Here is a 25,144-nt window from a genome sequence, read left to right as displayed (position 1 = left end):
AGGAGATCTTGGCCCCATGAGATCTATTTCATGTGAGAAATAAAGCTGCTTAGCAAAGCGTGTAAATTTCTGTCGGCAAGAGGATGAATTTTTTTCCTGAAAATGAAGTGACACAGGATGATTAAATTTGGATTCTTTATATATTTTTGTTACTTATTGTACTGATGAAGTCCTTCAAAACATAGGCTCATTGTCTCTCCTAGTTTGCTATACTCTACCAGACAAACAATCTGTTTATTGTTTACTGTTTATTGCAATTGTTTATTGGGGATTCTATTGTATCAACCAGGGATGGTACTATTATACGGCAGACAGAAGTTATTCTGGGTTAACAGCCGTATTAACAAGCATTGTAGGAATTTCTCTTTGCAGGTTAGTGACTGAAAATAATCAGTCGAGTTGCAGGGAGGGATTTTTGCTTGTTTGTTTCCAAGCCATTCAGCTTTTTAAACTATGCCTCAGCTTTGTCAGCTTCACTGCAAAACAAGGTTTGGATTTGGGAAAACAGATTTCAGAAATGGGATGTTGTGACATGCTGTTGTAGACTATCATTTTACCAGGTTGGTTTCCTCTGCTGTCTCTCTCTCTCTGCTGTGACCTACTCAGGAAATCCTCTTCTTTTGGCATATACATTAGCTGTTTATTTTATCCACCTGTCAGACAGCATGCAGTGTCACATAAAACTGATGCTATTCCACTCTGAAAAAAAAAACTGGTTTAGAGTAAAAAAGCCCAAGACCTGTGCCTGGTAGTCTGCCTACAGAGCAACAGTTAGAGGTCAGCTTTAGAAATGCATTTCTTACACAGTGTAATGCCAGTCCTCAGAGAGAAGGTTGGAAAAGTTTTCATTGGCAGGAACCTGAGGAGTAAATAAGAGGAAATAAAAGTTGCAAGAGGAAACATTCAGATCAGAAGAGTAAGTAAAACTGTCTTGCTTGAAATTACCTAATACAGCAAACCACAGCCTCAGGGAGGTTAAATCTGCATGGCACCTGCCTGTGGTCAGACCTGTGAGCTGGTAAAGTGCATGCTAGGTATTCAGCCACTAGTGTGAAAACGCACTGAGTGAAATGCAGCTCGTTTATTTACTAGCAGAAAATGGGCAGCATTTTAGTCTGCAAGTAAGAAGTAAACTTGGAAGAATTTCTCAAGTGAAAAAAAACATAACATTAACCCAGTTTCCAAGGATTCTCTTTCAGTTGATGAAGAAAGCCTTCCTCTCTTCCTAACCTCTGGTGCACTGGCTTTACCTCCATGTGAGGGTCACATTCTGATTTGTAATGTATTAGGAGAAAGGCTGATCAGCTGTTCCTAACACTGCAGATCCTCTTACTTTGAGGAGGAGTCATGTTATTCAAGTTAATGATTAATTTATCTCGAAGTGACCGTGTAGAGCCTCCAGAGAGAGAAGTAATGTTGATTTCAAATGTGAGTTTACTACTGAAAACCCATGATTATAACTCTGTTAGTCCTCACCTCAGTGGAGAATAGTATTAGAAACATCTTCACTTAGTTTTACATCAACAAAAAAGAGCAGCATAAAATAAAACAGGTCTTAGATCACAGACTTGTCTTTGTTACTCTCTGTACTGCAGTAAGAGCTAGATATCAATGGAATTACTTGATCGTGCGGTCGTTGGTACATCAGGAATAACAAATCGGAGCAAGTCAGTAAATTCTGATTTTTTTTCATGTGTGCACCATTTCTGTGCCCTTGAAAATGTTAGTCATGTTTGTATAACAACGTATTTTCAAACCAATAAATGGTATAACAGTTGTAATACATAAATATCCTCCCTAATGATAGAAAATACATGCGTATAACAGACAAAACTATGGTTTTGGATACATCACAGTTCATCATGATTCTGCTTAGTGTATTAGAAGTAAATTCTTCACCTGTGGTGTTTTTATTTTGTAAACAATGTGACTGAAGCTCAGCTCTTGGTTGCTTGATTGTAAATTAGGAATAACTCTGAAAACACTGGATATGGTGGTGTACCATCTGGAGAGCGTGCATTCAGTTTCTCTTTGAATTCTTCATTGTTCTTCTTTCTGAATGGATATATGTTGATTGTGTGCCTGGGTAATAGAAAATGCTGCTTTATCACGTAATAGATTACCTTGTTTCTCTTTCCTTATGCATCTTTTTTTATCCTTCTCTGTTGCTTTTTGGCATCTTTTAAAATTTGCACGTTAATGGAAATTCTACAGAGGCAGAGTAAAATAAATCTCTTGGGGATCTGAGGGGTTTTTTTCCCTGTTACTTTTTAGCTGCAATGGAAACATCCACTGTTACGGAAAAGATGTCGTTTAAAATGTAAGCTGTTTACACAGCTGTTGGTTATAGAGATAAAGATTTCAGGCAGTATATACTGCGAAGGGCTAAATGTGCCGGGATGTATTTTGATGAGGGCTGCTTCCGCGTACCTATGGTACCAGTCGTTGTGTACTGGTGTGCTCAAGTAGGGTAGTCTTTGCGGAGGAGGAGAGGCAGATTCCACAGGATCACTGAAACTCTGAGGCAAACTTAAGGGCTATTTTGTAATCCTGCTTCTGTAGTGGCCTCATCAAACATGGAAAGGAGAAGACAGATTCTGCTATGCCAATAGGTGTGTCAGCACTTCAGGTATATGGAGAGCAGACACGTGAGTCTTCCATAGTGTTGCAACTGCTGAGTGAGCTCGCTCTTTCAAAGAACTTTCTGCTGATTTACTTAAAAGGGATTAATGTTAATTTTATGTCTTAAAATGTACCGCATGTATGTCTTAAAATATAAAACCGCTTTTGCAGTAGGGTGTCAAGGGTGTCTCCAGCCTTCCTCAGAAAGTTGTTTGGCATAAATCATTCATTTCATTTTTACACTGCTTTTATTATATAAAAATATAACACCAGGACCAACAGCATAGTCTGGAAAAATTGGTGTTGTTTCCTGTCTCGAGTCATAGTTTTACCTGTCAGAGAGACTCAGAACTTCAGACATTTATCCATACCTCCTCTTTTAACATTCTCCTGTTTCTCTTATTTCTCTCCCTTATTTCTTTAAGCTTTGCCTTGTTTTCCTTTGTATATGAACATCATCCCGTATCATTTTCCCTCGTCTTGGTGGAGCACCTTAAAAATGTAGTTTGCTTTGCTGGATTCAACATTTTAATCTGATGGCCACACTTGCCTTTTTTCCTTCATGAAAGGGAAGAGAGGAAAGCAGTTTTTAAAAGATCTCTATTTGGAAATATAGTAGTGGACTGATTCACTAAAGAGAAAAGAACCAGCCCCGTAGCTGCAAGTTAATTCACTTTGATTATGTCTTTCTCAGCACAGTTTATAGCATTGTTGCTGAAGTACTGGAACATAAGTGAATCACGGAGACTGAGAAAAATAGACTTGCTGTGGCTGCCTAATGTTTGGGTACAAGAGAAAATATAATCTGGATTTGCCGTGGTTTCAGTTAGAGATTTGATTGTTTCCTCAGTATTGTAAATCAAACAACATTAAACTGTTCAGCATTTTGAAGCCGTTCCGATCACTTGCAAACTTAAGCTGGTACAGGAGTATTTTGAGCTTTTTTTCAAGATGGAAGTAGACTGTTACTATCCATTTCATGTCACTGCAGTCGACAGTTTCATGAGGAAGCCAATTTTTTAAATTATAACTAGATGATTTCCTGTGTTGTCTGCATATTACTCACCCTTTGCAGCGCATCCTATTACATAATGATTCCTATCTGATAACACAGAATCTTAAATCCCTTCTGTGATAACGTGGTAGGTTACATCAATGTTAGCATTATCATTTTGTTTTGAGAAAAAACAAGTTACTGCACATTATTAAAAAAAAAAACCCTACCCTCTCTTTTTGTTATTTATTGATGGACACATATTTAGCGTGAAATATTTTATGGTAGCTGTCCAAGTTTGGGTATGCAGGGCTTACAGAACATTTACTTTTACACCTAGACCATAAAAGTTGTTTTCCGTATCTTCACTCAAACTTAAGTACAGGCAAGAAGTATAAAAATTACCTGTCACATTATTCACAGGCTAGACCAAGATAGTGTAATACCATGGACCACTAAGCTAATTTAGAAGAAAAATGAAAAGAGGTTTCTTTATAGAAGGCATTTGTATGTAATATATGTAGAAGAGTTTAGAATTTTGACAGTTTGAGATTGTATCCTCTTTAGAGAGAATGCATAATGATTTTTATTTCTGTTGAAATATGCATAACTTTTTGAAGGTAACTTTCAACTTTCATTAGAGCCCTTAAAAGTGATTTTCGCCCACACTGGTGTGAAACAGAGGCCACTAAATCTTCAATGAACGTGGCTTCTCAGTTGTTTTTACCGTCTGCCTCTGCTTCCTCCCTTCCCCCCCTTCTGCCCTCTTTTCTTCCTTTTCTTTATCCCTCTTTGGGGAAACTTGCTGCAGTTTCTTGTTTTCAGTATTTACATGCTTTGGCTGACACATCATGCACTTCTTTCAAAAGAAATCAAAAGCTTTCCAAGTTTTCTTTGTTATGAGAAAAGAAACAGAGGAGCTGTCCTTGATGGAGAGAACTTAGGGTCTAGTTTACTGAAAAATAACTCCCGTGTTGTGTGCTGCTTTTATCTCTTTCATGTGCTTGTGTTAGTGGAGAGGTAGAGCCTAGACAGGAGGGAGTGCTCTTCAGTGCCTCTGGCTTGTGCCTTTGTGAAAGTGACTGGGAAACTGGTGTTTATACCAATTTCTGCCTGTGTGGGAACAGTACTGAACGTCTGCAAGGCGTGGGGTTCTGGTGTCCGTGATGAGGAGCACCATTTGAATCCTGTGTTACGGGGACCTTCAGCTGCTGTTTCATTTCTTGAGGTTTTTTTGTGTCAAGGTAAAGTTTTGAACTGATGGCACAAATTTATAGAAATCAGGGTGGCATGGGGAAGTTCTGGGTGTTGGCCATGTGTAAAGGGTCAGGACTCTATCCAGTCAGCCAGACTGGCCACACTGGGACCTTACCACGAATGTCTTTGTCCCACTGATGACGGGGAGATTCTGATTCCTACCATTATTGATTCACTGACGTACTGAGCTGGTTCCAGTTATGACCTTGACATGATGTTTATATTATTTAATTTTAGTTCAGAGAATGTGTCTAAGTAATTAGACTCTGTGAGAGGTTTAATTGAATTTAAGTGGAACTTGTAGGAGGCATTTGGAGCGTTTTTTATTTTCAAATTTACAACTGCCTTATCAATCATCGCAGCATAGGTAATTTTGTAGTGTAGCTGATGGCCACTGGCTCTATTGCCACATGAATAGCTGCGTCCATTACCATTATAACCTCCAGCACACTGTTTCTTAGATTTCACAAAACAAGCAATGAAAGTAAAGTTAATTTCTGCCTGCCAGTGAGCTATTACCATTTTGCTGGCTGCCAGAATTTATTAAAAGCTGCTGTTTCTTTGAAAGAAAAGTTCTCTGTCTGTCTGTCTCTCTCTGATACAGAATGGACTATGTATGTCAACAAAGCTTAAAACAACCAGTAAACAATTTGCAAACTGGAGAAGGACAGATCATCCCCAGTGACAGACACAACCTCTCTCTTCTAGCTACAAAGTCTGAGCTGCACCTTACCTAGGAATGTAGCATGTATTGTAAGGTGAGGCGGCTGGACGTATGGTGAACAAACTCTGATAACTGTCACCGTAAACTTCTGACCAATGGTCTCTTACGTTCTCTCTTGGCAAAGTTCTTGTGAAGGATTATTTATATAGATTATACATATATCAACACACACTTGATTTTTACATGTATGTGCTTATATATATATGTATATAATCAAGGTGGAAGGCAGCAAAGTCTGTGGTGTAGTTTTGTCAGCAAATCCTGGGTAAACAGAACACAAACTCAGCCTTGTACCTGTGTCCATGTATCTAAAGCAAACACGAGTCGTCTGATCTATGGTATCTTTTATGGAGAGCCTTTTTTGTATCACTAATGTAGTTCACTGGTCAAACAGTTACAGCGCTCAAAGTCAATCAATTTTTATGTTCTGAAGTTTCAGATCTCTATATTCCTAATGCAGTTATCTCAACATTTTGCATCACATCATTAATCTCACTGTTACTCCATGTCCAGATCATTTTCTCCTTTACTTCTGGTATGTCCTCCAGTCCCTTCTCAGACGGGAGAGAGTTAGGTACTGTCTTGAGATTTCTGACTGACTGCTTGGATGATCTACAGCTGACCAGGCTCTTCTCGTAAATTTTGTGCTGTTTTTCTTCTGTTATTATTTATGTCTTCCTGGATTAAGTGTCACCCAGTACCAATTAATTCATCAGATCCAAGTATATTTATCAAGAACTTCAATTAGAAGCATCATGGCATCATTTTCTTTGAAGGATTAGGGTAGACCATATACGAAGACATGCTGTACTTACTTCAGCCTTAGCTGCTCAAAACAGAACTTCCAGGCCTGTGGCATATGCGTGAATGTCCTTAGAAGATAATTAGTGCCAGTTGTTTCACCCTGATACTCCAGGGAGATTCCTACCCTAAACAGAAGCCATATTTCTCCTTCTGTACCTAGGCGAATAGGGAGTTTGCGTAACAGCGGTGTGGTGTTGTGAAGATCTGCAATTTGGTAGCTTTTCCATCTAAAAATACGGCTCTGCATGGCTCCCCTCCTTCCCTGTTTTACTCCTCCTCCCCTTTCTCCCTAGCATATGTTAAATTTTTTAAGGAAATACACAGCTGGTAGCTGCCCGTGGGGAGTTAGGGGAGATGTTTCATGCATGTATGACAGAATCAAAGTACTAGTGTGCTTAGAATACCAGAAATTCTTTGCAAAGGAGCAAAGTGTATCAGCCTCAGTCTGGCAGGTTGCTTGGAGCCCAGGATTTCCTTTTTCTAACCTGTCTCTGGAGGGTTTGGTGTTGTTGCATTTGCTGTTGGGAGATTTTACGAACTTTGTAGTAGAACTTTATGGTCCACAAGGTATAGCAATGGGAGTTAGATGTGTCAAAGTGAAGAGAGAGGTTTCATTTTTGTTCATGGACAAGTGATGAACTGCCAGTGTGTAACAAAATATAGTTGGAAGAGTCCCCAGTAGATGGTCTTGGGACTACTTGTGAAGGTAGGTCCAAACCACGCCTGCTTGTGTGTCTTGCCTTTCTCACTCATGGGCTATACTGTCTTTATAATAGCTATGCTTTTGTTTATTCATACCATATTTCTTCTGACCAACATGTTTTCTCTTTTAGTGCTTTTTAATTTCTCAGTACATTCAGGGGTTACTCAGTGTAGTACTCACCAGTAATACATTAATATACTAGTCCATCTGTTTGCTTGGATGCTAATTTAGTTGAATTTGGTAGTGAGAGCATGCTGAAATTGTTAAGGTTAATGACTCAGTGTTTTACAAGACAAAATACATTTGATGTTCAATTGATTGCTTGAGTTGTTTTATTGAATAATATGAATATTTAGCTACTTAATTTCATGAAGAGCATCTTTGTTATTCTACCAATGTTAGTGAAACTGATGACGTTCTCATCAGTTGGATACATTACTTTCCTCCAAAAGAATCTGCTTGGTCTCGCAAATCCTAGTGCTTTGATGTCCCAAACATTCCATGGTGCATCCAGGAGGGGCACATTCTTTCCGTAAACCTGCCATACAGTAACAGAAACGCACAGCTTCTTTAGCATTCACACTGCATGAATACGTGTTGTTTCTGTAAATTCTGTCCTTGCAGATACTCTCATAAGCTCTTCATTTTCTTGGAGTTGACTGAGGGCTGTTGAAAGTCAATGGAAGAAAGACAGCCTGGAAGTTAACAAGGTCAATGGGATATGGGAAAACGCATGAGAAATTTGCTTAGCCACCAATTATTTCTTCTGTTTGATAGCCTACTGAAGCATCTAGTTACTGAAAACATATATTATCTAAGGGTAGAAGGCACTGAATTATCTGTCCTCCCTGGAGACGTAAATGGCATGTTCCCTTCAAGATAACATTTTACCGTTGTTGTTCTGAGTGGCTAAATTCAGGAGACAAACTGAAAATCTTCTGGCAGAGTATCTGGAAAAAGTATCAGAACTTGTTTTGTGTCCGCGGATGTTAGTAGTGTGGCGCTCAGCTTTGTCTTAATACTTTGAAAAAAATATCAAGATCACTGGACTATCCAACAGCTGTGATTTGGGTCAATGATACATTCTCTCAAATAATATTTGCAATGTTTGATGTATCTTATCATGGCTATTAAAGAACTGTTTAATAAGGCTTTTGATAAATAAATATTGTCTTTGAGGACATTATTTATTGTTGTTGTTAGCAAAAGCCAATTCTGATTCTTACTGCAAAATGGTGAGCCTGCCACCTACACGGTATCTGTCCAGTGGATAAAATCAGATTTCTTCATTCGGCATAGTGACTTAAATAGTTTTTTTAAAGCACTAAAAATAAAAACTAAAGTAGGAAGCATCGAATCAGGAAATAAAAGCATTGTGCTTTATAATATTTGTGATTATGAAAGACGTTCTCACTGGGATTCATGACGTATAGCAGAACATTGTTAGGATGATCGTACTGGCACTGCATGTTTTCCGCGTAATTTGAATGTTCACAATTGATCATAAAACGGTACAAAGTGTTCTTGCATCCTTCACACCACACATCCAAGAAAAGGTGTTCTGTCTTACATGTAGTGAACCTGAACTGAGCCTCCTGTCTCTAACCTCCTGCAGCTTTGGGAAGATCCTCTGAGGTTCCAGATTTCTGGCTTGGGCTGCTTCCTCCTACTTAAACTGCTCATTCTGTCTTCAGTTTAAAAAGCATCAAGGGAAAACTCTAGAGAGGAATAAAGCTATGCAAGTATCCTGATATCTTAAAAGTTGCTTTCTTTGTGCTGCGGTCTGTGAATTTATAGCTTTACAGTGATTATTTCATTTCAGTTGCTAATGCAAGGAAGAAAACATTAAATTAAAAGAGATGAGAGAAAAGTGCTTATATTCTTTTCCTGCCTGATGACTGTTGGCTTGAGTGTTTCTGGCTACAGTTGAGTTGAATAATAAAATAAATTGCGCAGCATTGATTCCAATTCTGCCTCTTCTGTTTTCTGTGTAGTCTGCTTTGGCAGCCCTTGCTTATTTTGTCCAGCATCTGGTGACAGCACAAGGTCAGCGTGCATCTTTACCACAACGTTAAAACAGAAAATAGATTCAGTTTTGTTTCTTTTCTGAAAGTTCTTCAGTGAACTGAAATGGTAAAAACACCAAAGAAAAGCCTCTTGTCAGAAGCTCCTTCTACCATGTCCGTTTTCACAATTTAAGGTCATTCTGACTTGGAATGAGGTTTTTGACACACGTTAGGCTGTGGCAACTGCAATGCTTTGCTTTCTAAAACTAATTTAAAAGCTTACACATTTTATGTCTTTAGTTTCATTTAAGTAAAGTAATAACCAGTGAATACTAACTTCGATATTGCTTTGTAATCCTTTGTGGATTTTTGGGGGGAATATTTAATTAGATATCAAGAGCATTTGCTAGAAAGGGAAAAGTCAGCCTGCTAGTGAGATGGAGAGGCATGCACTCTCTTCTGCGATATATTTGCAGCTTTAAGGGCCTTTATTAGTGAGAAATCCTATAGGCCATACATTAAGGCCTGGTATTATTCCATTGATTCACCCACACATTAGAGAACTGTACTTTGGCTTTGGTATGTTCTCTGCTAGATAATCCACTTTTTCAGTAAATCTATTTAAAAATCTCCTTCAGTCTGCAGCACCCTCTCAAACTAAAAGGGTTCTGGATAGCTGATGATAAGCCATATTTTAGTCTGAGATACCCTTTTCCATTACTCTTTTTTTGATCCTTCTTCCAGTCAAACCTGTGGTTCAATCTCTTACACCCTGTCAGGACAAAAAAGGAAAATGGAGAAGAGATGGTCTTTTAGCCTAGCTGAGGTGAAACACCCGTTTCACAAAGGAATACAATTGTGTATTTGCTGCCAAGACACCATGTGCCAATTGCTTGACTTAGGGTAAAATGGAAGAAGGAATTAGTGAGAGCCTGCAGTGCAGATTTCGGAGGTATTTTTGTTCTCCTCGCTGCTCTCTCTTTATCTTTTCTTCTGACAGGGCTTTGTCCTTCATGCTATGACAAATTTTTGGCAATGGTTTTGAATACAGATGCAGACAAGTCCTCATGCAGTTGTAAGCCTCTGGATTTCTGGGTAATAGTTTTGGGCGCTAGCATAACTTTGTAGCGTGTGCTCTGCAGGTGAATTCAAGCTCCCAACTAAACTTGGTTCCCATGTTGATTCTGAAGGTGAGCACTGACTGCTTGCTTCGTGGTTTAGTGACCAGACACTGCATGTTTGCCTCTGTCCCTCGGGTCGCTGCAATTCTGCTCTTCGTGCTGTTGTATTACAAAAAGGCAGAAAGAGTGAAACAGGTTAACAGCTCACAGAACAGACACAGCATATCGAGATGGAGAGAGATGTGGACAGGTAACAGATTATATTCTCAGTCCTGATGCAGCAGAAGCTTTATACCCCTAAATTCTCCTCTGCTAGACATTATTCTTTGGTCTATGTGAAGAATATAAACAGCTTTCTCTTGGCTTTCATCCTTCTTTTGTGGATTTGCTTTGCAGACTTTAGCAGTGTTAGATTAGCTTGTTTATACTGTTTGGCCTACCCGTGCAAATTTCAGTAGGATTTTTTCTCTTGCTGCTTGCTCGCTGCTGTACCTTCCTACGAGTCTTTTACTTCTGCGCAGTAGAAAATCGGTGACACAAATATTGTGAAGTGCTGAAGGGCGAAGCTGGCGCAGACATGGACAATACAGACAAATACTAACAAGGATGAAGTCAAACTGATTAAAGAACTTTAGTCTAAAGACTGTGTTTTTCCAGCTTGAGCATTACTGCTGAGTGGAGAAACCTCCCCTGCATGTTACTTTCAAAACAAACAAACAAACAAAAACACCATTCTGGAGGTATTTGTGTATTATATGTACCTATGTATATAGGTTAAGGTCAGAGGGATGTTTTCTTATAAGTGCTGGGGAATATTCAGCAGGCAAGAAACATGTATTCAGGTATGGAATGAGAGCATAGTGAGGAATTATTAGTTACATAATTTGAGTTTCCGAACTGGTAATTTAACTGTTTCTAAAGTAATAGTCAAGAAAACCGGACTCTCTGTTGTGGACGCAGCATTGTCCTCACCTGGTATAGAACATTGTTTGTTGTATGTACCACAGAGCTATTTCCAGTTCTAAGACAGTGTGTGGTAGAATTTGGTTTATTGGGGTTTTTTTAATGATAGCAAAATAGATTTCTAAAGTATGTCTGGGTATTTACTCTATTTTACATGAAATCACCAGAAGTGCTGTGGGATTTTATTCATGATTTAAAATGCATTAGTTGAAAGTTGGCATATAAATTGAGGGTATGCTATGAGACGGTACGCAAGGGATGGCAAATTTAGTACCTTTAGAAGGTGAAGCGTTCTGTTCACTTAATTAGTTGAGAAAGGATAAGTTAGAAAAATGAGTCTAGTAAATCAGAAATGAATTTTAGTGCAAGTGTCTATCATAAATAAGCAAGAGTAAGCCAGGTTTGGGGTTTTAAGGGTTTTTTTTTCCTGCATTTTCGATCCCCATGTAATCGATTCATAAATCAGTTAATTACTGTCACGAGACGCGAGGGCAGCAGGAAATTGGGTTCAAATTAAAAATAAAAGGAGGCAATTTGTTTTAAGATTGAAAGTTGAATGTTCAATCGAAGTTTAATCAGAAGTGACCCATTATTTGAAAAGTGGAACATCAATGTCTTTCTGATTTCACAGAATGCTTCATTAAATGAGTATTGAAAAGGTCAGGTTAACTGATCATTCCGAGAGGAAGATGAGACAACGGGAGGTTGTGGAAGCCCGCTTCCAAATACCTGTTAGGTTTGTTCATTTCCCTTCTGAAGAGCTCGTAGAGAAAACACACCATTGCACTGGGTGTTCAAGGATTATTGGCATGGTCCTTCCTAGACTGTACAGACTGTATGATAAAAACATAGCTTCGTATCAGAAGAGCAAATGTTCTTAATCCATTTGGATAGCTATGTACCTAAAGAACAATTTACCCAAGGCAATAAACAGCAGGGAGAAAATTTTCAAAGGCATGACTGGAAGTTGGGCCTCCCAAATTTTAGGGTGTCTCACAGTGGTCTGACCTTGAAAAAGTTTTTCCATAACTTGATATCATCTTGAGAGCATTCAGCTGGACAGGCCGTCGAGCACTCTGCCCGTTGTACAGAGTGAGGGTGGTACTAGTGCCTGCCTAGCAGCCAGGGCAGGTGAATTTTGTTTAGGAAGGGAGTGTGGGAGGGTACGAGGACAGCAACTGTAGCTGCAACTCCTGCTGTGGGTGAAAAACATAAAGGAATAAGAGTTGGCTTTAGTGCTCTCTGGCATAGCATGTCTTTTTCTTAGCATGTATTTACTAGAAATTTGCTTAGCAAAGTGCTGTTAAAAAAATAACCAACACTCGCTTGTTATTGTGAGCTTGCTGAAAGAATAAATGAGGGAGTCTGATTCAGTTTCTAGCTGTTGGAAAGTGTTGCTCTTGCTGTTAAATGCTGAGAGGTGCTCTTGAAACATCATCCAGACTCGTATCTCTGCCATGTGCTCCCTGGGATAAAGAGTGGGCTTCTGTTACTTGGAAGGTTCATGCAGCTTTCTCTGATGAGCATAATGCTTGAAAGACAATAAAAGGCAAGAGAAACAGAATATGTTTGCCTTTCCAGTAGTTCTTTCTGGAGGTGTCTTTTATGAAAAAACCAAGGAACAAGAACTGTTTTAAACAGTTCCCTTTCTAAGTGCAGAGCAAGATGTTTCAGATGTCAGCAAGTTATTTGAGATAGTAATCTTGGTTATTTGAGATAGTAAACTATTTGCAAGTATTATCTGTCTGTGCACGCATACAGAATAATAAAAGTTATCTATAAATATATACAAATATATAAAATTGTAGTCATTCGTTTTATTTCATGTGCACTCCATGGGAAGGGCTTTGTTTTCTGGGCAGAAAGCTTAATCGTGCAAAAATACTCAAGCCTGCTTAAAGCAGTGATTCTGTATGATTCCTTTTCAAGATCTTAGCAAGCGGGGACTTGATTCCATCATGGGCAAAAGGACTTGCCACTTGTGATGACAAAATGTGTTTTGATTTATTTGCTGATGGTTGCCTATGTATGTTGTGTTCCTTTAAAAGGCAGCAGCTGAGGCAGTAGCAAAGGCTGCCTGTTCACCTTGCCCAGCTGCTGCGATCTCCACGAGGTTGGAAGCCTCTGTAAGGAGGGTTGGTGGCTCCGTGGCTTTCAGAGAAGGAACATACTAATCTGGGAGAATTTTCCAGAGCATAGCTGTGGCAAAGAAAAGAGAGAGCAACTGGGCTGGTGTGAGAGGGGGACAGTAATAAAAATCAAAAAAAACCTCCAAGCCTTTCAATACAGAAGGGCCTGATGAGAAGAGCAGGGAGCATATGCGTAGTCTGACCACAAGATGGGTAGTGAAAAACCCCCTCTTTTCCTGGGGATCCTAGCAGGGGCTGTGCTGAGTTTGTTGCAAAGTGGAAAGTCACCGAAGGGGTGCTGGGCTGAGGAAGAACCTGAAGATAATGCCTCCTTGTGCAAAGAAGCAACAGGCGAAAATTATTTAAAAAGTGGTTTTTATTTTGTTGTACTTTTGCTTTTTTGTAAAGGCTGCTGTCCTGGATTCAGTTCTCATAAAACCTAGTTTTAAAGAAAAATAGTTTGTCCTTTCAGGTGTTTGCCTCCAGGAATATACCAAGACTGACGCACAGCAGAGCTCTGACTTGGGGTTCAGTCACACCCCACTCGTGTCATTCAAACACTGACAACCAAGCATTTCTTTCCATTTAAGTTGTGTAAGAGGAGCAAGACCTTCTGCTCCATGAAGGCACCTAAATTAAGAGAACGGGTATGAACGTATACTTTCAGTGTTTCTATCTCTCACCGTTGAGTGCGAGATGAGCATAGGACAACTGGAATCCTAACCTGTGCTCTGCGGGTGTGTGTCTGGAGTAGGGTGGGATAAAAGCCATTTAAGTGATGTTTCCCTGCTTTACAGGCATCTGATCCATCAAGGTTTAGGTTCCAGAGAAAGAATATTTATCTAGGTGGAGCGATAATCTGATCTTGTGTAGGAAATCCAGTTCAGTAATCACTCCCTTCACTGACTCTGAGTAAGGTACTCAAGAATGACTATAAATAATGTAATTCTTTTTAAGTTATTGATTGCAATTATGTGAATGATGATGAACAGCGTTAGCACCACGGGAGCAGAATGACAGAGTTCCTCAACCTCCCCCCAGTCAAATGATATGGCTCTGTAAACGAGTGCGCAAACTTAAAAAGATGAATAGGTGTTATGAATTAATCTTGAAGTATGTATTTTATCTTTATAATAAATGATTTTGTGCATCTTCTCCCTGATATCTAAAAAAAAAAAAAATAGCTTTCTGAAAGGAAGAATGACTTCATTTATTATTCTGATACTTCTGTGACAAATTATACAACACACAGATGCATCACTGAACACAAGAACTTGTATGAGTCAGTGCTAATTTTTCTTTTTTTCTTTTTAGAGAAAGTGGTGGGAGCTTACTACCAGAAATAATCTAGAAATGTATGGAAATACTGATAGAATATTGATCATGGAGGCATTCATTTGTAGCAAAAATTAACAAGCAAACGTAGCAGCAATGTAACATACCTTTTTGAGACATACCTTCCACTGAGTTTTCTTGAACATGTCTATGAGACACGTCACACTGTTGAAAGAAGCTTAATTTAGCTGTGAATGTACCAGCTCGGGAGGTGGATTGAGCATCTGTAGGGAAGTGCGCCTAAGTTGAGTAGTTTTGAGCAGAGCATATTGGCATATCACATCACCGATACGACCGTAATGCATTTGTGTCCCAGGCTTGTTCGGGAAGAGAGCTGGCAGTGCTGTGCCCAACTGAGAACTGGCTCTTGCATCCATGCGATGTACTGCGTTCCATAGTGCAAACGTAATTCCGATTCAGCAGGCATATATCAGATACCACCGTTTTATCCCCCAGGGGTACATGAGTAAGATACTTCCTATTGTTTGTTTCCAGGAAGGGGGTAGGGTTTTTTCTCTGCTTCTTTTTAACTTCTTTTGTTTGAATTGAAGTGAACAGCTCTTTTAGCTAAAGTACTGTTTTTCTTCAGTCTTTGTACGGCTTAGAACCCAGCATGCAAAAGAGCAAAGCTCAGTCACATAAGAAGAGGTTGTACAAGCCAGAACGAAGCATCTCAATTGTTTGTCTCTCTCGTTTGCTCACTTCCTGTTGTTTAAAACAATAAACCCTCCCGAGTGTTTTTAGCAAGTGAAACGGTAGTGGAGTGCCAGCCTTACAAATCAGTCCTGTTAAAGCTCAGATCAGTTTTAATATTTTTTAACCAAAGCTTTCTTTGGCCACTGCTCAGCATGTGATCTCTGAATGCAGGTGACTTTAAGGCTGTTGCAGAATGCGTTGGACATCATTACCAGGTTTAATGCCCCTAAACAGGGGCTTCACTTCTTGTGAGTACAGAGTATGAGTCTTTTTTGGAGTACAAGGACAGAAGCTGTTGAAGATCAGTATATATCAAGAGGAGGAAACTGAAGAAATATTAGTCTAGTAGATATGGGAAGCTGGTATTTGAAAAGGACATGCTTCCAGAACACTGTCAATATTGCCTCACAGTCTGGCAAATGAACTAAACCAGAAAAATTATTCATCTTAAATATGGGACCGTGGGCTTCTGTGAATTTTATTTGAAATTCAATGTGAAAAGAGTCTAGACATTTTTCAAAATTATTTTCGTAGAGATGTAATCGTAGTATAATCTTATGATGATTTAGGCATTTCCGAGCCAGGGATATTGTCAGGTTCTTATTGCTGCTAGTGCTATATTATATGTAAATTCATCGAACATAAAAATTGCACTCAAAATTGGGGTACTCTCTTACTGGGTCCTACGTAAAGCTCCAGAACTAGCATATATAAAATGTTACGATTATGAATCTGGCAAAATATATTCATTTCATGGTTCACACTCCTCTGCTTAACCTTTCTTAATGGATACGTTTTCTTATATTCTTATTACTGTCCCTTTCCAGAAAAAAACAGTGGCATTAAAAGACGTGTGCAAAACGTTAGTTCTAGGACTAGCCTAACTTAATCTGAAACTGGATACTTCCCTGGAGATTCTGCCAGGGCTGTCAAACAAGGGACAAGACTAGTTTCCCAGCACTCGGATGCAAAGACATGCTCCAAGGAAGCATGTTAATGAGAGGCTTCAGTCCCTCTGCCGTCCCCAGTCCATCCCTCTGGTAAGCCTGTCTGCGACTCTGTGCGACACACGGTGCATTGCACACTAAGTACGAAATACAATAGCGGACCTTAGGATATTCTAACTAAACACAATCATGTATTTAGGTACCTGCATCCAAAATGAAAATCAAAACCCAGAATAAGATTCATGGACAAGGAAAGATTTGGGCCTTCCGAAAGGAGTTACAAAATATTGTGATGCTGAACTTAGTTGCCTAGAGCTAACCAGAGTTTGGCAGAGGGCTTGAGATGAAGTTTTGCTCCTCTTCAAGACGTAGGTAAATGCAGTGGATGCATCTCTGCTTATTTGTGCATCAGAGTTCACTTTGAAGAGTATGTTTAAAAGACCTGCTCATAGCTAGTATGTTTTAGAACAGCATGATACTCATGCACTGTCACATCCTCCTGCTGATCTCTGAAATCACTTTGTCCATAGTTTCTGTGCTTTTGTACTGAACTCATTGCTGTTGGCAAACAGTGCGTGTACTCAAAGTATGCTTACCAAATCGAGCATCTCAGTCTGTCAAGGTGCACCTCTACACCTATTTTTATACCAGATGGGGATTTAGATGGGCACTAGCTTCCTAGCTTTTCCAAGAGGGACAGTTCTACTCATGCCTAAAGAGCAAAAGTAGAGGTGCTCCACAAAATCAAGGCTAATTTTAGGATATATGTCTCAGGAGTTACAGGGATGTAGAAGACGACTTTTCTGGGTAGTTTCTGGGTTATCTTACCAGGTTGAGGAACATAGGTTTAAAGTAATTCCCGCTTTAGGCATCTGTGCAGCTTTGAGGCTTGGGGTTTTGTTTTGTATTGTTTGGCTTTTTTTCAGTCCACACCTGGGTATCAGTTTGTTGTTTCCTTGCGACAGCAAATATGCAACCTAACTGCTTGCTTTCTTACAGTACAAGAAGAGGCAAACATCTTGTACAAATAACATATTAAGGTTGCCTGGTGTTAAAAAGAGGGGTCACCCTAAAGGATATAATTCTAGGGAATTGACCAAAACCCCATATTATGTAGATGGAATTACTGTATACAAAAGTAGGATGGTTGCAAAAGATAAAAGTATATCTTTGATTATTGTGTTTACCTTTCTTCTGAAGACTAAATCATAACGTATTTAATAAAATGTCTGATTGCTGCCTAGCTCAGAATGAAATCTGTGTGGATATTTTTTTCTCCCTCTAGGCAAAATTTTTAGCTGCTTTGGGAAGCGTAATTACAAAGACAACTGCCATTCCAGAAATGAAGTCATAAGACTCAGGGGTTTTTGCCTCTTTCGGGGACTTGGAATCAGTTAATTAGATCAGTGAAATAAGTTCTAATAATCGGCAAAACTTAAGAACAATTTGAAGAGTTTTTCAATCTCTGAACAAAATCCAATAAGCATTTGAAGGAGGAAGACAATGTGGAATCCTAAAAGGCTTCTTATTTCTTTCTGGCAGGATTCTAGCTTTCTCTCCGAAGCCCTTTTTCCTGTACATACAACAAAAACTGAAGAGCTGGATCCCTCCTTCAGCCTGCACGAGACCATTGCAAAGGTAACAGAAATGGAGATCTCATTTACACAACCTTTCTTTCACATGGCCAAATTTGAATTTGTTAATACTTCAGAAAGGTAATCTATTTTTTCCTGTGAATACGTTGACTGTAGTTAAAAGTTGTGAAGCTTTTTTTGTTTTGGAGTTTTTTCATTTTCATTGTGGAGTTTTTTTCATTGAGATTCACCTTTGGAATAGCCTTTTCTGTGATATTGGGTCAGCTTGTGCGATCAAAACACTTTTATGTGCAAATGCTTAATTTTACGTGATTCAGTTGTATTTTGCATGGTTCACAGTAACTTATTGGCACGAGTGCAGGGCATTGATGGCAGCAATAACGAGTTTGTTGCTGTTAATTTTGTCAAGTGAAGAGGGCACCTTCACATGCACAGATCCTGGTTTTACGAGCTGTCACAGTGTGCTCCCATGGGAGGAAGGGGTGGCCATCCCATGGTTCTGGAGAGTGCTCTACAGAGGGGACACTCCCAAAGTTAATGTGTTCTGACTCCCCTCTTGTCGCTCCAATATAATACTCCCTCCGTGTTATTTATTACTACAGTCAAAATTACTCCTTGCTCTAAAGTGCCCTCTCTTCACTTTGTCCACTAGGAAGCTCTGTTTCTACAGAGAGACATGACTACAAATGAGTCCAACTTAATGGATTCGTACCTTCTTATAATTGGATTTCTTATAAACCAGGGCTATGTAGACCTCACAAACAGATTTCTTTGTTTATTCGGAGCTACTTCTTTTGGAAAAGCAGCTGCTGTTGAAACATTTCTTTTGGCAACAACAAAAATAAATTCACAAAGATCAGCAATGTGCAGATTTAGCATGTAGGCGGATCAGCATCTTTGGCAAAATAGACAGTGACTGATCTGAGGGGTTTTAGGGGTTTTCTTGTTTGTTTGCCTTTTTTTTTTTTTTTTTTTTTTTTAAAGAAGCACATATTCCTAGACATTCTTTTGAAGCTTGGCAGAGTCTGACAGTTACGGAACAATCAGAAGACAAGAGTCTTCTCTGAAGCCCTTTTAATGGCACTGATGGGTTTTAAGCCATCCTTGTTGCCAAAGTGACTGAAAAGATTCACCAAATTTCTTCCCAAAGACTGAGGGAAGTAGGTGTGTGATTGTTTATTGCATAATTAATTTATGATTTGCTAATTAGTGTGTGATGGGCTATGGGTAATCTGAATAATCTGTATTTTAGTACTTGCTCTATAATGTTGACTAACACAGAAAAATATTTATTAGATAGTTGACTTGAAGCATTTAATACTGTTTAAATTGTTACAAAGTATTTTCAGTCGGTTCATTGAGCATTACAATTTTCTTTGATAAACCTTGATGAAGATTGCACTAGGATACGGCTATATTTCCATTTTGCTTTTCAGACTGTAGCCCAGGATGCTTTTATAAAGATGAATAATAAAAGCAGCAGTGGAATGAGATCCTCAGCTGGTGATTTTGTCATCTTTAGCTTAGCTTAATTGATCTTAAAGTAGTTTGTGAACAGCTTGAACAGCAACAGTTTTCTAAATTTCATCTATTGCTTACTCTTCTTTATAGGTAGATAATGGTGGTGCTATCTCTTGGTTCCCTCCACTCCCCCCCCCTCCACCTTTTCTCAGAGTAACTAAGCCAGCCGTTGTCAGATGGGCTTGCCTTTGCCCCTCCCTTTATCCTAGGGTTTGTAATCTGTTCCAGTTCGAAAGCATTTTCTTTGGGTGAATGGCCAGAAATGTATGCAGTATTTTATATAAGGCCTTAATATGGCTTTGTGTGGTAACGTTTATCCAGCTTCATTCTTGAGGTGACGTCGTAGCACCTTTTCCTTGGTAAGATCTTCTTTCCGCCCTACATTTGATTCTAGCGGCTGCGTGTTAGTGCAGCCAGGCTGCTGCATATGTAGTCTGAATTCTAAAGGGTCATCTTATTTTAGAAATTTTCTTTTTTAAACTGACATTGCTTTCCATGCTTTGGGCAACCTGGAAGGTTGCTGGGGCGGTGGTGGTGGTGGTGGTTTTTCCTGTCTCCGTTACTGAAACTCTAAATTTGTCCTCTCTCTACTGCACACATACCGATTCTCAATGTGAGCCCTTTAAGGGGGGAAAAGCTAAATGAAGTTTTGTTTCTTTGAAAAGAAAAAACAGATATCAGTTTAGCTTTAATGAAAACATCTATAATTACTAAAAGAAAGGAATTTCAAGTCACGTGCACATACAGATCTTTTAAACAACACCTACTGTACCTCATTCCATCGTTGATCAGTTACCCGTGGTCGGTGCATGAGCGCTAGCAGAATTCTACATATTATGCTGTGCATATGAATGATATATGATGCTTGGTGCTTCGACGTTTTTTGCTTCTAGTAAAAAGTGGGTTATTAAAAATATTTTTGTGCATTTATCAGTTGCTGTATATGCCTGATGGTTGTCTTTGAGCTGGTATAGTTAAAAATAAATTATATACTTTTTTATTTGAGTGAGAGAGAAGTGGATAAAAATACAGAATGTTCTATATCCTGAAATACCATTTCATCTTGTGTCTTTGAAAACAGAATTTTGTTGACTTTTACAAGCAAGCTAAAAGGAAAAACTCCTTTTATTTGGACTTCCGTGTTGCAAAAGCAAGTTGTGTTCATGAGACTACAGAAATTCTGATGCGATTCTCTGAACACCTCAGAAACCTTACAGTCTGAGTGATCAAGACATAGTTTCTTATTGAAGTCTTTAAAGTAAAAGTATTATGTGGATATGGGATTTAGAGGAAATGCTCTAAATTTATTTAGTTAACCTAGCATTTTTAATACTATTCCTTAATCTGAAATCTTCATATTTTCATTGTGGTCCTCTGAACAGATGAGGCCAAGTTATATCTGCAAAAGATTAGAAATCTCTAGCTTTATATTAAATTACTCGTTTTTGAAAAAAAATCCATAGTGAGAAGTTAGCTTGTAGTTAGACTTTAATTAATTAATGCTCTTCAAGAGGTACATGCCAACTGACTGTATGCTCCATTGCAATTGCAAGTAGAACAGGTATCATAACTGCTTCAGAAATCTTAATTTTTAATTTCAAAAGACTTTTCACACAGAACTGGTTTTCATGTTAAAAGAAATTTAATATTCAAATATAATAAATTCAAAATTTAATAATTTTCATTGGCTTTTTTCCTCAGAAATGCTTTATGAAAGTATCTGAAACTGTAGCTTTTTATTCTTATTTGAGACCAAATGTATTTTTATTAATCTTAAAATTTTTCACACAATAAAAATGCCGTATTCCGACCTGCTTTATTCAGATACATATCTGGTTATTTTACCACTATTTATCCAAATATTAAATATTCAAATCCTTGCTTACAGAACTAGAGTAGTACGAAACACTGTTAAACAGCTATAATGGCTTTGAAGACTATGAAGATCTTTGTCATTTATCAAGTTTTTCATGATATTAGATTATAGAAGTTCCAACTGTAGGAAGTTCAAGTTGAGGAAAGACCTGTGAGGTTTTGGAGATGCAAATCTTGGAAAATGAATCAAAAAAATTGTAGGTCCATAGCTGATAGCTTATTGTTGTCTGAAGGTAAGCAGCATTCTGCCATATCGGAACTAAAGATTCTCTGATCTTCAGAGGCCTGGTACCCAAGGCCTAGGCCCAGGAAATCAGGCGCTGTGTTCATATGTTAATGCAATTCCTTCTGTTTCAGTGATTGCTAATTTGACTACAGTATCCATGTTCGATAATTAATTTTTAACGATAATTTTTTCTTCCATTAATAATCCTTCTATTTTGTTTCCCTTGGCAAATCTTAATGGCCAAATAAAACTGCTTAAAAAGGCAAAAAAATTGTTAAATTTCGCAGCACTGAAAAAATCTATTTTCCATATGTAGAAGCATGTATTTTACAGCTGCTTATGTGAGAGACTTTGCGTTTAAAACTACGGTCTGGGTTCCTTTAGCGACCGGCTGAGACCTGATCTGAATGACTCTGCATCTATTGGAACATGCACGGTAATTGGTATTTTTTGAGACACAGTTGGTATATATTTCTTGAAGCTATACTTACTTTATCATATCAAATTGAGGTTTGGAAACTGAGAAAATGTTGAATTCAATGCAAGAAGGCATACTGGTGCTGGATGGTGATTATTGTAAAAGGAATATTTCTTTTACTAAATCGAGATTTATTCATTCAGACCTGGCAGTGATGATGTTACAGAATTGAGCTATCTGGAGAAAAAAATTGAAATATCTGAAAAAAGCAAATGTTAAGAAATAATATCTGTTGCCAAATTTTTTGTGTATTGATGGTTTTATAGTGAAGGAGGGTTTGACCTGGTTTGGGTCTTTTTTGTATATTCAAGAGTATTAGATGTAGACAAACCAATTTAGCCAAGCTGATTTATTTCAGAAGTAGTTTATGTTACTCCTTGGTTGACGCATAGCCTCCAGAGTATGAATAGCCTCGCTAGATAAGAACAAAATTCCATTTGGTACAAAAGTCTACGACTGGTAGTAACGAACAAAATTCCATTTGGTACAAAAGTCTACGACTGGTAGTAACGAGTAGTAGATTCTTGGGGAATAAATATATAAAATGGGGGAATCGTAGCACGGTGCTTCCCCTGGTATACTTTCCCGCTCACTGTCAGTTGGCAGTGCAATAGTTCTTACGCTCATAATCCTGCCTCTGCAGCAATTTCCAGCTGTTACACGTGTCGTTATCGATGCCCTTTTTGAATTCATTTGCGTTCTGGCTTCCATAACATCCTATAGCAACATTTCCCACAATTTCACACACCACACCACACCCCCCCCCCCCCTTACTTAAAACTTGCTGCTTGTTTATCTCACTGGGTTTTTTCTGTCTTCGGTAAAAGAAATAATAAACAAACATGCTCCATTTACTTTTGGATGCCAGTTGCTTTCCTTTCTAAACTATGTTGCGTCTGGGTGTAGTAACCAGTTTGAGCTGTCCTCATAGGTAAGTCATTCCTGCCTAATAATGTGTTACCTCTGTACTTAGGTAGTTCTCTGGCAGCTGTTTTGCTTTAAGGTAGTTAGAACTATGTACCGTATTCAACATGTTGGATCACTGTGGATGTATAGACTCTCTGACACTTTCTTCTCTAATCCTTCCTCAATAACCTTCAACATGCTGTTGGTCTTTTAGACTGCTGTTATCCATTAACTCTTCGTGACGACTTGGGTATTTCTGTCTTCAGTGATACGAGCTAATTCATACAGCCTGTATATTCACAGGTCGTTTTCTCCCGTGTGCATAGCTTCATATTTTCCAACAATGAGCCTGCCGTTTTTCAGCCTAGTGCTCAAATATTGTGGGGTGCAGGTCAAGAAGGACACACAGAATGAGTACCTTTCAGTCTTGGTAGCAGAAGTGTGCTTACCGTTCAGTTTGATGAAGCTCCTTTGCCACTGCCTGTCACTCGCAGCGTGCTTTGCTTGCGTGCCTGCTGAAGCTGCTGGAAAAGCTTATGTTGGTTTGGGCAGGAAAGGGTTTGAGGCCCTTCATCTCTCTGAGGGAAATAGGGCTTTAACAAATTTTTTTCTATATGAATGGCTTGATACTAGGTAACAATGGAAGAATTTCAACATAATTTTTTACGTGAGGTTCGGTGTAAGAACGAATAGTCGGCTAATTGTGGCTTGTGCGCTCTGAAGTCAGTAGATACCTTAATTTCGTGAACACTTTGAAAAGGAGGAGATTGCTGAATGTGGTGGGTAAAATGAATGAGAAATGTGCAGCTATTAAGGAGACAGACCTGTAATCTGAGTGCTTAGAAGATCTAATTTGTCAGAACGTTTGTCAGATCAATTTATCTTAGATCTTGGCACTTTAAAGGTGGATTTAGGGTAGATTGCTGCAAGGCCCAGGCTGAGCTGAAAGATTCAGAGAAGAAAGAGGAATATGTAGGCTTCCCAGTGGTGAAGAACCAAGACGTTTATTACAGCAGCATGTTGCAGTACAAAATTCAGTGGTGTCTTAAGTGAGATTTGCAGACCCTGTAATTTCAAGTGTGTTTTATAATACATATATGAAGTATTAAAATGGAGAAATGCGGGCCTGTGTGGCACGGAATGGATTTTCCCATCAGAGCAGTAGAAGTCAGGTGAAACTCCACTGTTACCAAATGCATACTCAGAAAAGTATGTGCTGTTTTTCAATCAGTTCCATCAGTGTCACTCAGCACCGTGGTTCCTGGTAACTAGTCAACTGGAGTTATTAACTAGTTTGAAAGTACTTTTGTGTTATGAGGTATGCTCACTCGAGTAGCCTAATAAGACTCGGATGATGCAGTTCTAAAAGCTTTAATGGCAGTCCCCCAACAGGGAGTGCTGCTGGAGCCAGTGTCAGCCATGGAATCATAATAATCTTTTATTGATTTTTACTTTGGCAGGCACCAAAGTGTTGAAAGGTATGCCAGAGTGACATAATTGGTTTTATGATGAGTTATGGGTGCTGACAGATAACTCTTGAGAAAATTATTAGTGGTCCTGATTATTCTACGCTTCAATTATGGAGCTGCATAAAGTAGAGCTAACTACCGTAAGCGATTAATTTCTAAACATTAAATAAAACAGCAATAGGGAGGAGTGTTTCCATTTCTAGGGGAAATGAGGGGGGTTTTGTGTAACATACTGTAGGATTTCTATTTTTTTATATATATAAGCACTTCCAAGAATATGGCAGGCAGATTCTGTTCTTGAAGCAAATAAAATGAAAAGTATTGGACTGCAGGACCGTTAGCAAATGAAATTCACATTTTGACCACAGATAAGGAACAGCACAGGAAAGTCGATTTGAGGAATTCTGTGACAGGACCATACTGTTCTGTTCCTTTGAAGATGGGAGGGATATGAATTCCCATTTACCCACTGTCTAGTCCCATTAATTCTCTAATATGAGCATAGGGAATACCCATTCATCTTGGCAATGCAGTGATATCCATAATTTTGGTAGTTCCTTTCTCTGTACTCTCCCTAAAAATCAAAGTCTGTGGTTTGGTGCATGCTACCTCTGCTAAATATTTGCATCTTCCTGCATAGTATCTGCGAATGAGCTCTTTTTTTGTATGCTGCTATACTGCAAAAGCTAAAAATAATTATGGATATGCATATGTAACAGATATACAAGATTGCCATAAATTATTGTAATAATAAATTTATGAAACATGAGATA

The 25,144-nt window shown here is 38.7% G+C and overlaps 1 protein-coding gene across 1 annotated transcript in view; it reads left to right on the top strand.

The window, feature by feature from the left end:
- Positions 1 to 25,144, top strand: part of NAALADL2 (N-acetylated alpha-linked acidic dipeptidase like 2) — a 293,187-nt gene that overhangs the window by 198,063 nt on the left and 69,980 nt on the right. The window contains 1 exon segment of the mRNA XM_087739630.1: positions 17,844 to 17,939. Within this exon segment, the coding sequence (XP_087595756.1) occupies positions 17,844 to 17,939 (96 nt within the window).

Source organism: Nipponia nippon, unplaced genomic scaffold, assembly GCF_047370975.1.
Source record: "Nipponia nippon isolate SJK-2023a ecotype South Korea unplaced genomic scaffold, ASM4737097v1 scaffold_7, whole genome shotgun sequence".
NCBI classification, from domain to species: domain Eukaryota; kingdom Metazoa; phylum Chordata; class Aves; order Pelecaniformes; family Threskiornithidae; genus Nipponia; species Nipponia nippon.
Note: the sequence above shows the minus strand (reverse complement) of the source record. Positions and strands in the feature narration are given on the sequence as shown.